The sequence below is a fragment of the Pan troglodytes genome, chromosome 3 (assembly GCF_028858775.2).
Source record: "Pan troglodytes isolate AG18354 chromosome 3, NHGRI_mPanTro3-v2.0_pri, whole genome shotgun sequence".
Taxonomy (NCBI): Eukaryota; Metazoa; Chordata; class Mammalia; order Primates; family Hominidae; genus Pan; species Pan troglodytes.
The window spans coordinates 173,977,477-173,995,294 of record NC_072401.2 but is presented as its reverse complement, the minus strand read 5'-3'; the positions used below and the strand labels follow the sequence as shown (position 1 = coordinate 173,995,294).

At 34.1% G+C, this 17,818-nt stretch overlaps 1 protein-coding gene across 4 annotated transcripts in view; it reads right to left on the bottom strand.

Annotated features, from left to right (window-relative positions):
• The window catches only part of GALNTL6 (polypeptide N-acetylgalactosaminyltransferase like 6), a 1,233,774-nt gene that overhangs the window by 725,175 nt on the left and 490,781 nt on the right, over positions 1–17,818 (bottom strand). For all 4 annotated transcript variants that reach the window (XM_001155128.8, XM_009448577.5, XM_016952513.4 and 1 more), the window contains one exon: positions 16,756–16,894. In XM_001155128.8, the coding sequence (XP_001155128.1) occupies positions 16,756–16,894 (139 nt within the window). The remainder of the gene's footprint in view (positions 1–16,755; positions 16,895–17,818) is intronic.

Below are 17,818 nucleotides of genomic sequence, written 5' to 3'. Positions count from 1 at the left end.
TGGCCTCCTTGAAAGGGAAGGGGAGAAAGCAAATAACTTGGAAAACATATTTCAGGATATTGTTCATGAAAACTTCCAGAATCTTACTAGAGGAGCCAACAATCAAATTCAGGAAATACAGAGAAGCCCTACAAGATTCTACACAAGAAGAAAATCCTCAATACACATAATCATCACATTTTCCAAGGGCAAAATGAAAGAAAAATGTTAAAGGCAGCTAGGGCAAAAGGGCAGGTCACTTACAAAGGGAACCCCATCAGGTTAACAGCAGACCTCTCAGCAGAAACTCTACAAGAAAGAAGAGATTGGGAGCATATATTCAACATTCTTAAAGAAAAAAAAATCTTCAACCAAGAATTTCATATCCAGCCAAATTAAGCTTCCTCAGTGAAAGAGAAATGAGATCATTTTTCAGCTAAGCAAATGCTGAGGGAGTTCATTACCACCAGACCTGCCTTATAAAAAATCCTGAAAAGAGCACTAAATATGAAAAGGGAAGATTGTTAGCAGCCAATAAAAAAACACACACATCATTACACAGACCAGTGACACTATAAAGCAATCACACAAACAAGCTGGCATAATAAATTGCTAACAAAAAATGAGAATCATATCGACACATATCAATATTAACCTTGAATGTAAATGGGCTAAATGCCCCCATTTAAAAAGCAGAGAATGGCAAGCTGTATAAAAAAAGCAAGCCAGATGATATGCTGTCTTCAAAAGACCCATCTGACATGCAATGATATCCATAGGCTCAAAATAAAGAAATGGAGGAAAATCTCCTAAGAAAATAAAATGGGAAAAAAAACATGGGTGGCAATGCGAATTTTAGACAAAACAGACTTTAAACCAACAAATATCAAAAAAAGACAAAGAAGGTCATTACATAATGGTGAAGGGTTCAATTCAACAACAACCAAGTATCCCAAATATATATACACTCAACACAGGAGCACCCAGAATCATAAAGCAAGTCGTTAGAGACCTACCAAGAGGTTTAGACTCTCACACAATAACACTGGGAGACTTCAACACTACACTGACAATATTAGATCGCTGAGGCAGAAAGTTAACAATGATATTCAGGACCTGAACCCAACACTGGATTAAATGGATCTGATAGACCTCTACAAACTCTCCACCCCAAACAACAAAATATACATTTTTCTAAGCTGCACATGGCACACACTCTAAAATTGACCACATAATCAGACATAAAACAGTCCTTAGCAAATATAAAAGAAATGAAATCATATGAAACACACTCTTGGACCACAGCACAATAGATATAAAAATCAAAACTAAAAAATATTTCTCAAAACCATGCAATTACATGGCCATTAACCTGCTCCTGAATGACTTTTAGGTCATACAAAAATAAAAAAGCAACAGAAAAGATAATTATCTTGTTAGTTATTAAAGTAACTTTTATTATTATCTATTCACTTAAAAATATTAATCTAATTGATTAGCTTATAGCAAAAATGATAGTATTATATTTTTAGGCTTATAATATAAATAGAAGCAAAATATTTCACAATAATAGCATAAAGGCCAGAACTGGAGACAAGGATGTATACTGTTGTAAATACTTATACTATAAATAAAGTCAGGTAACATTGTTTAAAGATAGATCAATATAATTTCATATTTTATCTACCCTAAAGCAACTTAAAATAACACAAAAAGAATTATATCAACTTTACTCCTCAAAAAAGTGAAATAGAATGATTAGAAATATAAAATTAATCCAAACGAAGGCAAAGCCAGAGGAAAAAAAGCAGACTAATACAAATAGAGAAGCTATGTTAATATGATAAATTTAAGACAACATATCAATAATCACATTGACTATAAGTAGTCTAAACAAACTCATAAAGGCAGAGATTGCCAGATCGCCACCTCCTTCCTCCAATAAACTTATTTTTAATATAAGGACACAAATAAGTTCAAAAGTAAATGTACAGAAGATATGTCATGCTATCACTACTTTGAAAAGCCAAATTGACTTTATTAATAGGTAATAAAATGAATTTCAAAGCAAAGAATATTACTAGGATATAAAAGTTTATCTCATGTTAAAGAGGCCAATTCCTCAAGAGGACATAACAATCCAAAATGTTTATGCACCCGATAACAAAGCTTCCAAAAATATAAAGCGAAAGTTGATAGAACTGTAAGTAAATATAGATAATTTCACAAATCCAGTAAGATATTTATTATTTGAATTTATTTTGCTCTTCTCTTTCTACTTTCTTAAACTGAAACCTTAAATTATGGATTTGAGGGTTTTTTCTCTTTTTATAAACAGAATTATAAAACTTAAAATTGCTTTATATACATAGATAACTTTTGGTATGTATAACTTTATTTTCGTTCATTTAAAAATATTTTCTAATTTCCTTTGAAACCTCCTTTTCAGTGCATGAATTATTAAACTATGTGTTGGTTTCTAAGTTTTTGGAGATTGTTCTGTTATCCCTCTGTTAATGATTTTTAGTTTAATTCTATGATCAGTGATATACTTTGTAAGATTTCAACTCATTAACATTTGTTTCATAACTTATGATATGGTCTATTTCGATAAATATTTCATAGTGCACATGAGAAGAATATAAACTCTGCTATTGTAGAGTGGAGTGTTTTCTTTTAGTTTTCTTTTTTTATTCCCCCAAATAGTTCCCCTTTTCTGCTTTCTTTGGGTATTTATATATTTTTTAGTATTCCATTTCTATGAATCCATTGTGATTTTAATCTTTGCATAACATTTTAGTGATTGTTCTAGGAAATAAAGAATATATACTTCATTTTTCCAGTGTATTTAAAATGAATATTTTACCATTTCACTTTGATCATTGAAATTATATTACCATATAGATTATTTTATACTCCCCTAAGTGATTGATAGTTGTCTCATATATTTAGGTACATTGAAAATTACAGGAAATGTTGTTTTGCTTTAACTGTCAAACATTATTTTAAGGAACTCAGGCTCACAGCCTCATTTCACTGCTACTTTGAATTCTCATGTCTTTTCCTTCTCCACCTATTGCTATTTATTTTTTCCAGTGTTTTCAATCAGCGGGGCCACAACTCTGCCTAGATTTTACATTTGAGTTCAATGAGAATGAGAGAAGCATGTGTTTCTTTCATCTTACCCAGAAATCAGAACCTGCCTGGTAGTCTTTTAATTACAAATTTAATGTTTTGTAGTTCCACAGATATTTGAATTTTCTGCTTCATTTTGTGATAGCAACAGTTGGTATTTAAATAAAATTTTATACTTTATCTAAGTGTCAAATGTATTGGCATGATGGTTATAATATTCCTTCATTATAATTTAAATGCTTGTTGAAAGTTTAATGATGTCTATGTTTCATAATTGATAATAATGTGTTGTTCTCTTTTTTTTTCTTAGAAATACTTCTTGGGATTTAGAAATTTAATTAATCTGTTCAAAGTATTACAGTTTGAGTTATTATTTTTTCTTCTTTTTGACAAAGTCATTGATTTATTTCCTTCTTTGTACTTACTTTAACTAAATGAAATTTTCTTTACAAATTTAAACATTTAAATCTACACATTTACCTATAAGGAGCACTTTATATGTAAAGCATATTAACAAACTTTGGGATGTATATTCATTATCATTCTATTTGAAATATTTTCTAAGCTATATAGTTTTATATTTGATTCATGAGTCCTTTATAAATGCTATTTAATTTCTAAATATTTGCATATTTATAAGTATATTATTTTTGATTAATAATTTAATAGAAGTTTGGTCAAAGGAAATACTCTATTACTTCAATCCACTGAAATTTATTGAGAGTTGTTTACGTACTGGCATATGTTCTATTTTGGTAAATATTCTATGTACAATTGAAAAAATATTTATTATGCCATTATTAAATATAGTAGCCAATAAATATAAATAAATATAAATTAAGCCTGTTTATTGGTGATTTTGTTTAAATCTCCTATATTCCAACTTAATTTTTTGGTCTATTTCAGTCAATTACTAAGAGAACTATTAAATTTTCCAAAATATGTGTTTATAGAAAACTGCCCTTTCAAAAAGGAAAATTTAAGCTTAGTATTTAAAGTCATGACTCTTAGAGCCCTCAAAATTAAGTGAATTTATTTCTTTTTTCCTTTTAAAGTAATATCAGAAAATAAATACTTTACATGATTGGCTTCAAATATATTCTTAATATTCATTAATAAGTTTGTTCAAGTAACATTGGCGTCTGACTCTATCATATTATTCAATGTACTTTACCTGATAATATAATCTGAAGAATGAAGTGATAGTGTATTTTTAAGGATTCCTTAATTATGTTAACATATTTCAGATTAAAATGAATATACACACACACACACATCATGTAAAATATGACATCTGGAACATTTCTCATATAATGGTAAATGAGTTAACATATAGTAATAATGAAAATAAACAGGCAGAAAGTTATATTCTGAGATTCCTTTATGGCTCATAGTCTAAATGGTTATGATTTTGTGCCATTTTGAAATAATCAAAGGAATTCCCTGAAATAGTGATGGAGTGTCAACTCATTTACAGTCAGTTTTATTAGGGTCTGTATGGAAAGGACACCAATTCAAAATACTAGAATTTGTTTCTGACCTCATGGCTAGAGCAAAAATGGTGTTTTAGACACCTTTATAAATAACAGTGCCAGCAACTTAGACTCCATACTAATTTATTAATTGGTTAATTTACTGCCTACTAGTCTATTAAAAGCCTTGTAACGTGGCTTTACTGATAGATGACAGTTCAGGTAGTTCAATTTCCTAAAAATAATTATCAGAATAGCTAGTAATATTATAGTTAGCAAACCAATTATTTAAAAAATCTATATAAAGGATCTGACATGTTCAGAAAGACAGGAAATTATTTTCTTTCAACCTTTTGTCATTGCATGATTTCTTGCAAAACTATTTTGGTTCAGTTAAGGTTGTCTCTTCCCATTCTCAATAGAAGAATAAAATGTCAACTTGGCACCTGAGTAGTGACAAACATGTTATAAAGCATATATGTATAAGTCATTTCCAAGCACCAATTTACATAGTAATTGTGTTAATGTCAGCGTATTCAATTTTCAATGGCTGGTTTTAGTCACACTGTTTTTCTATTCTAATCTTGCCCATGTCAGTTACCTTTGATAAGGCAGTGATATCTAGTAATTTATTTTGCTTTTGACAGGTCTGAAAAATTAGTCTGGACTGCCAAGTATATGCGAGTATGTTTGAATGAGGGGGCCATTACTACTTATTTATCCATGCAGTTATCCCGTTATTTGCTCACTTATTCTATAGAAACCTAATTTGTAAATTGACATTTAGTAATCTAATTAAAATGTTATGTATTATGATATTTTATGTCTTTACTAAAGGATGAAATAATTTGTTGTGTTCCTGCAGCCATGTGTTCATGAAGCATGGCAGAAATATAGTGGATATGTAGGCTGTTGCTTTTTAAATAAATTTGAAAAGATTTCTGCCATTTTTTCTCAGAATATTTTTCCTACTATTAACTCTTCTCCTGTCCTTCAGAAAGGCCCCTTATATACATGTTGGTTTGCTTGATGCTGTCCTGCATTTATCTGAGTCTGTGTTTATTTTTCTTCATTCTTTTTTCTTCTTATTCTCCATTGATATGATTTGGCACTGTGTCCCCACCCAAATCTCATGTAGAATTATAATCTCCAGTGTTGAAGGTGGGGCCTGGTGGGAGGTGACTGGATTATGGGGATGGTTTTTAATGGTTTAGCACCATCCCCCTAGTGCTATCCCATAGAATTCTCACGAGATTTGGTTGTTTAAATGTGTGTAGCCCCTCCACCTTCACACTCTCTCTCCTGCTCTACCATGAAGAAATTGCCTGCTTCCCCTTCTGCCATGATTATGAGTTTCCTGAGGCTTCCCCAGCCATGCTTCCTGTACAGCCTGCAGAACCATGAGGCAATTAAAACTTTTTTCTTTATAAGTTACTCAGTCTCAGGTAGTTCCTTATAGTAATGTGAGTACAAATTCATACATTCATATTCCATAATCTCTATTTGTCTTCAATGTTGGTGTTATAGGTGGTGAATTTGTATGGGTCTGTAGCAACCTTAATTCTTACCTCCTCAGAAGAAAGAATTTGACTGAGGGGGCATAAGGTAGAGTGTAGAGTGAAAGACCAAGGCAAGTTTTAGAGCAGAAGCGAAAGTTCATTAAAAAGTTTTAGAGCAGGCATGAATAGAAGTGAACTACGCATAGAAGAGGGCCAAGTGCATGACTTGAGTGATCAAGTGCGTGGTTCAACCTTTTGACTTGGAGTTTCATATGTTGGCATGTTTCTAGGGTCCTGCATTACTTCTCCCCTGATTCTTCCCTTGGGTGGGCTGTCTGCATGCAGTGTGTTTACTGGAGTTGTACGAATGCTCACTTGAGGCGTTCTTCTCTTACCAATCGGAATGTTCCTAGAGGGTCATATACCAGTTAAGCTCCACCATTTTGCCTCTTTGTGTGCATGCTTGGGCTCCCTTGCCCGGCTTCTGAGATCTTATCAGGAAGCTGCTGATCACCAGTTTCAGATGTTTCTCTCTCTTAGAAGACTGCCTTTCCCTAGTGCCAGCTGTGACCAATTATTATCTTAGAGAGATTTAATAACTGCCTGACCATCACATGATGGTTGCCTGACATTTCTGGTGGTGGGGGACCCTCTCCTGCCCTGCTTGTGTCTGCCTTACTACCTATTGTAACATTGATATTTCTTCCTTCTATCAGTTGCAGTCTTCTCTTAAGCCACTCAAAAGAACTTTTTATTTTAGCTATTGCAGCTTTCAACTCCAGAAGTTTTATTTGGTCTTTTTTGTTGTTTTCTAATTTCTCTCTTTATTGATGTCCTCTATTTAATGAAACATTATCTTCATACCTTTCTTTGTTTCTTTCATTATGTTTCTCCTTTAGTTCAGTAGATGTATTGATGATGGCTAGTTTGAAGTCTTTTTCTGTTATATTTAATCTCTGATTTCTCTCACAGACAGTTTGTATTACCTGCCTTTTTATTATTCTGAGGGGTCACACTTTACTGTTTCTTTGCATGGCTTATAAGTTTTTGTTGGAAACAGGATGTTTCAGATGATATATTTTAGCAACTCTAAGTACTGATTATTCTGCCTCCCACTTGGACTTGTTATTGTTATTTGCTTGTTTATTTTTTTTAGTAACTGGCCTGATTAGAGTAGTCCCCAACCCACAACCCCCACATCCATGGGGGATACGTTCCACGACCCCTAGTAGATGCCTAAAACTGCAGATAGTACCTAACTCTATATTTACTATTATTTTCCAGCACATACACACCTATGATAAAGTTTAATTTATAAAACTGGCAGAGTAAGAGATTAACAACAATAATAAAATCAAACAATTATAACAATATACTGTATCAAAAATTATGTTAATATGGTCTCACTCTCTCTCCAAATATTTTATTGTACTGTCCTCACTTATTTTTTGACTATGATTGACCACAGGTAAATAAAGCCTCAAAAAGTGAAATCACAGATAAAAGAAAACCACCGTATTTTGTTTGAAGTCCGTTTCTTTTCATCACATGGTTAAGTCTCCAGCGTTGCTCCTCAGGGGGCTGTGGCTTTGGGTTGCCCACATTCAGCCTGAGATGACAGTCGTATTCGTAGGGGTTTCTTCCTCTCTTTCCTGACCATATCCTGCTGTTAAACACCACTAATTGCTGGTTGATTGCTTTCTTGTTTTTAACAATGCCCTGGGATATAAACTGTTCTACACACTAATCTGTTCAAATTGTGGCTCATTTGAAGGGTTAGTTTTTGAAGTCTCTCTGTGATATTTGTTCTGACACCAGGAGGGATCCTCCCAAGTTTCTCATTGTTTTTTTCTCTCCTGCAAAGTGGCTGGCCTACAGTCTAGGCTGTATCTTCCTAAATATACAAACCACCACCGTACAATTACTTTTCACCACAATCTCTTTTTCAGCGTGACCTTAGGTTTGAACTTCTCTATGCAACGTTGCAAAGAAGTCAGTTTCTTTGGGAAGATACTTGGTGCTATATGTTTTGTGCCTTGCTTCTCTCTCAGGCAAAATCTCTGAAGCAAAGCTCTGGAGATAAGGGTGGGGACAAGGCCAACATTCCTGGAAAGACACCCTGCTCTAGAAGGTAAGCACTCAGGAAGAGGGGACCAGTAGCCTGAGAACCTCTCTGCTTGCATCACTCACGTGAAATCACCACATCACAAACTGGGCAAAGTACAATAAGGGCCTGAAGTATTCTCAGCATGCTATACACCACGCAGAGCCTCTGTTTTATGTGTGGTGGCTAAGAGGAAGAAGAGATGCCACCTCTGTACTATGATTACCCAAGACTTTCTCTTAGTAACAGGAAACAAGGAGCAGGATGAGAGATATTGAAGTCCTGCTCCTCCTAGGTAAATGGCTCTTGGATTCGGAGTGAGGCCAATAGAAAGCCCTGTGTTCTTGGTTGCATCTGTCTGAAGTAGTGTCTCTGACTTGCTGAGTTGGGAGAGAAGGATACAGTGATCTTCTTTCAGATACCACAAATTCCTTTCTTACCAAATTTTCATAAATTGTCTTGAATAGATGTTTCTTCCCTTTCTATTTGCCTTATAGGACCATTTCCAGAGACTTAGATATTTTTAAAGAAATAATTTTCACCAACTTCACCAGGGAGCAAGTCAGGGGAGTACCTTATGCTGACATCCAACCTTTGGATGACTTATTTATAAACTCATCTAAGTGCCTGTCACTCACATGCTTAATAAATAATTGTCAGATAACTAAAAATGTGCTTCAGGTAAGAGCACATTTGTTATTGAAAAATACTTACCAGGATTTCTAATCTTGATAAAGTATGTTTTAAGATAATGATTTAAAATAAAATTTATAGAGACAATTTTTCTTCTGTAAAATCAAGTACAACTATCTGTGAATACTTGAGAATAAAATTAATAGTTTTTAGGTGCACATTTAAAATATTCAAATCAAGAATCTTTATAAATGAGATAAATTTATTAAAATTTTAAATGACTTCTTCTGTAGTGTGGTAACATGCACATTGATGGTTCAACCAATTCTGTTTAAGTATTAAGTTCAAGAGAATACGTGATATATCTACTTTAATTTTTTAATTTGAATGAGCATTAGATTTACAGATTATCCTTTGGCTGCAATCACATTTATTAATGCCACTGTTTGGCATCACAATCTAAGTGCTAGTGATTACTTTAACAATAGTTTAAGATTACATGGCTTGCTGATTTGGAAAGGAAGCTCCAGCATTCTCTTTAAAATGGCAGAATTTTCTTACAGACTCATTCTTTATTATATACAACCTAAAATCTTAAATCACTGTCTGTCATTTCAGTAAACTTCTGTGGGTAGGAGTAAAACGAGGAAGGGGAAAATTTAGAAATACAGTTGCTAGATAAACCTTACAGAGCAATGTATATGATTACATCAAATTTTCAGATTTTTTTCTTTAAAGGTTAAAATTATGAATCTATTGCTCAAACCTATGCTTTCAGTTTTATTTATTTGATCCTTATCATAAGATTACAAAGGCTGTTCTTTGATATTCAACACACATGATTTTGAAGCAGCTATAGTTTATTTTTAGATTTTTTTTTCAGGTGCACTGTTTTCCCATTGTTATCCTTTTAGACTCCAGTTCCCTTATCCTTGTCCTCATTCAGCCTTTCTTTTTTTGTTGTTGTTGGTTTTTTGGGGGGGTGGGGGGATGGAGTTTCGCTCTTATTGCCCAGGCCAGAGTGCAATGGTGCGATCTTGGCTCACTGCAACCTCTGCCTCCTGAGTTCAAGTGATTCTCCTGCCTCAGCCTCCAGAGTAGCTGGGATTACAGGTGTCCGCCACCACGCCCAGCTAATTTTTTCTATTTTTAGTAGAGACGGGGTTTCACCATGTTGGCCAGGCTGGTCTCGAACCCCTGACCTCGTGATCCACCTGCCTCAGCCTCCCAAAGTCCTGGGATTAGAGGCATGAGCCATGGCACCCAGCCTCATTCAGCCTTTCAAAGACCCAGCCTCATGGTCTGTCAGTCACTCCAAAAGGTTAATGTCTGACAAGTCTTAAACTGTTATCTCTCCAAGGAAGATTTTTGTTTCACTAGGGACATACCTCTTAGTTACAGTGATAAACACCTTCTGTCTTTTTCAGGCTTTAGTCAAGAATGAGAGGTATATCTAAATTTTTTGTTGTTGTTATTTCATTATGACTTTCTGTAATGACCCTGAGAACTTATGTACTAATGTCTGTATTACTGTGCATACAATTGGTTTTCAAAAAATATTGAAGGGTACTCACTTAAATAACAGTTTTGAAAGATGGCTTCTACCTGATTCTAGCTATTCCTTCTTTCAATCTCCTGCTTATCATTTAATTGCTTTATTTTTTAAGTAATATTTAGATGTGCCCTAGGCTAGAATAGTGTTTGATTTAAAGGATACATTTCCCATCTCTGTCTCTGTGGCAACATTCACACCTAATTGGAGTGCATGAACAGTCATTTTAGTTTATTTTGCTTCTGAATTCACTTGTAAACTTGTTGAATGAAGGTACTTAATCAAGTTCACAAGGATATCATAATAAAAATGGAAAAGGCAATCAACTAGTCCTATTCACTTTTTATGTGGCTTTTGAAATTGAGAAATATAAAAAATTATCCTTGCAAATTTTTGGACGGTTAAACTCAAATATGTTTGCCAATGAGTTCTAGGATTACAAAGACAAGAGTCAAAATGGATCACATTTTTCTACTATGCATAAAAATAAAATAACAACTATTTATAGTATATTTACAAAATCTTATCTGAAAGAAATTGAATACATAACTATTCTTTCTAATAAAAATCTAATTATGTATTTACAATTAAAATTGTGAAATTAGAATACACTAGGTCTCCTTATATTTTACATCTCCATGATATAACTGGAAAATAAAAAAGGGAATCAACAAGATCATTATCAGAAGACAAAGAAATAACTGAATAGATCATGCGATCGCTGATTTGGTAAACCTTGCCCCAATCTTCATACATGGTGAGGAAGCTGAAGAAACTTGCATCCCCGCTTACAGAAATGGGCACATAAACATTCAAAACGCAATTGGACTTGTTCAGCATCACAATGCAAGTCATGCAAGTCAATATATTTAGAATCATTATTCAATATACTTCCAGGAAGGCAGGAGTATTTAGAATATAAGGCACTGAAAAATCAAGAGTTTGCTCAAAAGTCTGTATATATCGAGAAATAGCATATAGTGCTGACTTTGTAAGTACTTCATGTAAGTACTTGTAAGTATGTACTACTTATCACAGGAGGAGAATTCTTTTCTCTACAGATGTTCCCATGTGGCAGGACAGTCATTAGACAAACGCACCTGGCCTTTCTCCACCTTTTCAGAGTTTCTTTCCCGGAGAAAGAGATTCGTGGGTTTGGGTTACAAAGCTTACTGTAGTTGGCCAGCTCCTTCTTCATTTTTTTCTGCTTTGGAACCTGCTTGCCTGCGGAGATCAGTCATCTTATTCTGCCATTCATGACTTAAGTTTGACAATTTTGATTATGCTATCCAGCAATGTCTGTGACTTGAAGACTGAATGTGCCTCATTCTGGACTTCAGTCTTGAGTATAATACTTGGCCTGCATCTAAACCATGCTCACCAATAGAATTGCAACAATAAGAAAGAGAATGTTTTCATAGCAAATCGTTTCTGGGGCTATCTCTCAAATGGTTCTGAAACTACAGGAAACAGGACTACATTAGTCTGGTATAACTGCAACCCTACTGAAAACAATCATATAATCCAAGAGGTTGTAAAGATTCTCTTAGACAGAAATAGTTTTAGCTTCATGGCTTTGACAAGCAATGGAGTATTGAGTGTTGAGAGAACACTCTGTGATACCTCATACTCCATTTATTGTCAAAGTCATGAAGCTAAAACTATTTCTACCTGGGTAATATTAGTGATATAAAAAAGAAATGATAAAAAGTCACAATACAAAGTGAGACTATATTAATTTTAAAATATCCCAGCTACTCAGCCACCTTAGAAGTCTATCTCAGGTAACATGTAGGTGTATAAATATTTATCTGTATAAACACATATACTTTTATAACGGCCAAAAAAAATGAAACTCATATCAAAGATGCATTTACCCAAAATTGCTGTGAAGCCTACCTCAACTCTCCTATTAGAATGGTTCTTCTAGCTCTTTATCTCAATTATTCCTTTTTTCATAGACATGAATTTTTCTTACCCACATTAATTACACTAATTATATCATGCTTACGGGGTATTTGTGATAACTTTTGATTAATTCTTCAATATGCAGGGAATAATACTTGCTTAAAAATTCTTCAATTTTATCTTAGCAACAACATATTCATGCATAAATTTATCAGAGCTTCTTTTCTATATAGGCCATTTTTACATAGTTTTCTATTTCCCTATTTTATATGTATATTTCAAATAGATGTCTTATGTCTCCCATCCTGAACTGTAAGTTAAATAAGGTGTTCCATAGCATGCTAAGAATATATGTGACATCTCAGGTAGATGACTAAATACAAAGACATGGCAAAATCAATACACAAGTGGAGAAAAACTTAAAGTGTGGCAAAATAAAACCAGGCCACTGAGATATCCATTGACTGGACATTTGTCATACAGAAGTGTTCATTGAAAAATTCTTATCAACATTGCATTAAATAAAATAAAAAGATAAGATGTTCTAAGGAGAGATTCAGGCTGATCACAGGCACTATGGATACAGACATGACTTGGCACTAACAGAAGAAGGGAGTGAGTATTTAAAATACATCAAGTATATGCTCAAAAAATATATAAAAATCAACCAGGGCCAGGCACAGTGGCTCATGCCTATAACCCTAGCATTTTGGGAGGCCAAGGCAGGCAGATTGAGGTCAGGAGTTCAAGACTAGCCTGGCCAACATGGAGAAACTCTGTCTCTACTAAAAATACAAAATTAGCCAGGTGTGGTGGCACATGCCTGTAATCCCAGCTACTTGGGAGGCTGAGGCAGGAGAATTGCTTGAACCCGAGAGGCAGAGGTTGCAGTGAGCTGAGATTGCGCCATTGCATTCCAGCGTGGGCAACAAGAGTGAAACTCCATCTCAAAAAAAAAAAAAAAAATCAACCCAAAGTGTAGGACTAGGAGAATATAAAAAAAGATAAAAAATTTGACATACCAAAGCATAGATAGTATAAGAAGCTGAAACAATTTGTAAGATAGAGAGATGTTAAGAGCATTTGGAAAAACTATTTTAAAAATTAAAAACAAAAGTGAAAAGCTTGAAATTTATTTTTTGGATAAAAGTAAGACTGATCAAATTATTGCACACATGCCAATATACTGTCCTTCGTCTATGGCTCCTACTTAAGGAAATCTATGCTGATTCTGAAATAATAAAGCCAAAAAAGCAGTTTATTTTTATACTAGTGAAGAAATGAATCAGAAAATTTCTTTAAAAAATCCCTATGCAGGCCTGGTGCGGTGGCTCAAGCCTATAATCCCAGCACTTTGGGAGGCCGAGGCAGGCGGATCACCTGAGTTCAGGAGTTTGAGACCAGCCTGGCCAACGTGGTGAAACCCTGTCTCTACTAAAAATACAAAAAATTTAGCCAGGCTTGGTGGCAGGTGCCTGTAATCTCAGCTACTCGGGAGGCTGAGGCAGGAGAATCGCTTGAACCCAGGAGGCGGAGGTTGCAGTGAGCCAAGATCGCGTCATTGCCATCCAGGCTGGGCTACAGAGGGAGACTCTGTCTCAAAAAAAAAAAAAAAAAAAAAAAAAAAAAAGCCTATGCATTAGGATTTCTGAAATACGTTGTCTTAAATATTCTTCATAGTGTACTAGAATGTGCACTACATATCAAAACATATAAAACCATGATTTTTTTAACTAAATGTGAGAATATGAAAGAGTACAGAGCACTTAAATATACAGGGAGTGACCAATAGTTTATCACATGGCATAAGTCCGGCTAGTATGCTTTAGAATAAGATCAAGTTCAGTTAAATCTCAAGATAGGAGTCCCCATATCGTCCATTGCAAAATCCTAGAATAAAGAAAAATAAACTCTTCCCTCCTAGCACTCTGAGACTTGTTTCAATTGGCTTACTGAAAAGGAAAAGTTTCTTAGAAGTGATGTTTTATTTTAAAAGTCACACAAAGTTTGCATTCTATTCTATAGATTGTGTCAATACAAAAAAGCTATGGTCCATCACTTTCAGCCTAGTTAAATAGATAATACTGAAATATGTCACAAGTTGATCTTATAATTTCAAAGATCACTTACACAGAGCTGCATACTCTTGTGGTTAAATGTACCTGCCCTGCCTTTGGTGAAGCACAGATGAAGTCAAAAGCATAGTACTTTAAACAGTGGGAGCCTGTAAGACATTATTTGGCTCTCCGTTTCCTGCAGGTGGAGCATGGCAAAATCAGAGGTGACATCAGGCTTCTCTTCCAGCATTGCTAAGAGTCAAATACTGACCTCACCAAGGTGAACCTTATTCCTGGTAGTATACTTAACACTTTCTTTTTATCCATCTCAAACCCTCTCAAGGTTTTTGTTGCTGTTGTTGTTTGTTTTCATATTTTTTCTTTTTTTCTTACTATATGACCACTTGTCCTATTAAATATCCAGCCTTATAACTAAGTTGGAATATTATCCCAGATTATATTTTGGCCATATTTTTCTTCCGTAACATTTATAATAATGCTTTCTTCATATTGTAAATTGAGTAACCCTAATAAAAATTTCAGAATTTTTTTTACATCTTTCCATTTTTTTCCCATTATTACATAAGATCTTTTCTTAAAAGATGGTGTTCACACTAAAAATAGTTTTTGAGAAGAATGGGAATAACTGCCTTCTTTTGACTTCAGTGATTTTCTGCACTGTTTCTAAACTTGTCATTATTTCCACTTGAATACACATTAAGAGACTGAGATTAGAAGTGTTGGGGTGGGGGCCGGGCACGGTGGCTCAGCCTGTAATCCCAGCACTTTGGGAGGCTGAGGTGGGCGGATCACGAGGTCAGGAGATCGAGACTATCCTGGCTAACAGGTGAAATCCCGTCTCTATTAAAAATACAAAAAATTAGCCGGCATGGTGGCAGGCGCCTGTAGTCCCAGCTACTCGGGAGGCTGAGGCAGGAGAATGGCGTGAACCCAGGAGGCGGAGCTTGCAGTGAGCCGAGATCAAGCCACTGCACTCCAGCCTGGGCGACAGTGGGAGCCTCCGCCTAAAAAAAAAAGAAGTGTGGGGGTGGGGGGGACCTGGATAGATAAAAATTATTCTCTTAGCATATTTATTATGCCAACAATGCAACTTAATGCATCTTTGATGATGTGCAATTAGGTATTAAAATTTCTCGTAACTAGAAATGTTCTTGGTCAGTGAGAATTACTGTAGATAATTTCAGGTAACGTGGGGATAATTTGACTGGTTAAAAGGCCTGGGTCAATATATAAAGCACTCAATTTAGGAAAAAAAGATTGTTCTTCACATTAGTCCTCTGTTTAGCTATATTGGGAAATGCAACTTCATATAAAACATGAGGAGAAAAACAGTAATTATTTCATAATTTTAAATAAATTTCTAAAGATACAAAATGGCAACTAGAAAATAGTCCTTCAAACCATAATGTACTGGTATTTTTTTCTAAAGGGTCAATTATCTTTGCACAAAGTTAAGGAGTTTTATTCGCTTTAAATTACTGGTTTAATTTAGATTTCTGATTCTTATTTTAATTAGTTGCCCTGATTTTTTTTCCTTGATTTTCTCTCTCTCACACCAGGGTTTCCATAGGGAAGTTTTTGGGTTGTTGTGGGTGAAAGGATAGCTAGATTAGTACAGTTAGATAGATTTATCAGATACATGTGCCAACACTACATTACAAATTCTTATCACATTCCATGTTCTCAGTTAGTATCCTTTGGTGGTGTTTATGCTATTAGGAAAACAATAACACATTAAAATGAAAAGTACAATAAGTGATGTTAGATGTAGATGGGGTGGATAGAGAAAAGATGGATTTGGGGTAAGTATATATAGCAGTATCATTTCAACTATAATATGCAGTTACAGTTCAATAGAAACTCAACTCATTGTCAACAGACAAGCCACAAGCAGTTCATAAAGTGCCAAGAAATTGAACCAGCAATCACTACTTATCACTTTTGGATTATGGATGCATTCATTTAGAGTATTCTTTATGAAAATGCAACAACCATGGCACTAAATCTGTCTGGGGTGAGAATGAAGTTCATAGAAGACATGCACATGTAGACAGTTCTGGTAGCTCTAATAACCAGCAAAAAACATTTGCTTTGTAATTTACATGATCAAAAGTTAAAAGTATGGATATTGTCTTAAAATATTTCATGTTAATGAGTTAACACAGTTAACAAAAATGTGTATTGAATTTTTTGAAATTCAGTATTGTTTTGAAATTTTAATGGTTACTCCAATTTAGATCAAGTATATTTAAGATGATGCAATATGAGTTTTTATCAAAATTATTAGGATAAAATATTTGGTTACATATCTCGCAGTGATACACATTTAAAAAAACAATCAAAGGACAAAAAAAACAAAAAAACCCACCCTGATCACTGATATGCTGATACTCACTTAGCATGACGAATATCTGGCAGAGACCTCTCTAGAGCAATATTGTTGCTGACGAAAATATTAAAACCATTTTCCCTGTAAGCTGAGTCATCATGGTCCTCTTCAGTAAGGGGGTAAGGTTTCCCATGTTCACCTTTCCCTAGCAGGAGAAAACAAAATGAGATTATCATCTCTATAAAAGCCATTTTATCTTCTAGAACAGATAGGAAGACTGGAATGTGTATCATCGCCTATTGCTGTGCTCTGCAGAAGGAGCTAGTACTAAGATTTTATTATATTATTTTAATTGCCTTTAAGTAAATGAAATATACTCAATATAAAAAGCAAACCACACAGAAGTAGAAAGTGTAATCTCACATTGCAGAGAGAACCACTGCCAAGATTTTTAGTGTATGTTTATTAATACTTGTATGCAGATTTTAATACACACACTGATTTGTAACTTGATTTTTCCAGAATAATTGTATACTTTTTATTTACTTCCAATAGTTGATGTTATTTGATTGTATTCCAATTTACACCATTCCCACTGAAAATATACTATTATTTCTAATTTTTCCATTACAATGAACATCTTTGCTTTTCACAGTTATGCATTTTTGAAGGGGAAGCATAAATCCCCAGAAATGGAATTACTGAGATATCTTTAAAGTACATATAACAGTTTTGACACATCCTGAGACACACTGTAAATTTTCAGCTTCATCAGTAAAATATATATTCCTCATATTTTAATTTGACATTTCTTGATTACTATGAATTAATAATTTCTTTTTTTTAATGTAAAATATATTTGTTTTTTTTTTATTATACTTTAAGTTTTAGGGTACATGTGCACATTGTGCAGGTTAGTTACATATGTATACATGTGCCATGCTGGTGCGCTGCACCCACTAACTCGTCTTTATCATTTGTATTTCCTTCATTGTGAAATGATTGTTCAAGCATTTTTAAAAACAGTTTTTGTTTTTTACATACTATATTTATTATATTTTTGTTAATTACATATGTTGCAAATATTTTATTTTATTAAATCAGATTAATTTTTCCATCCAGATGATTC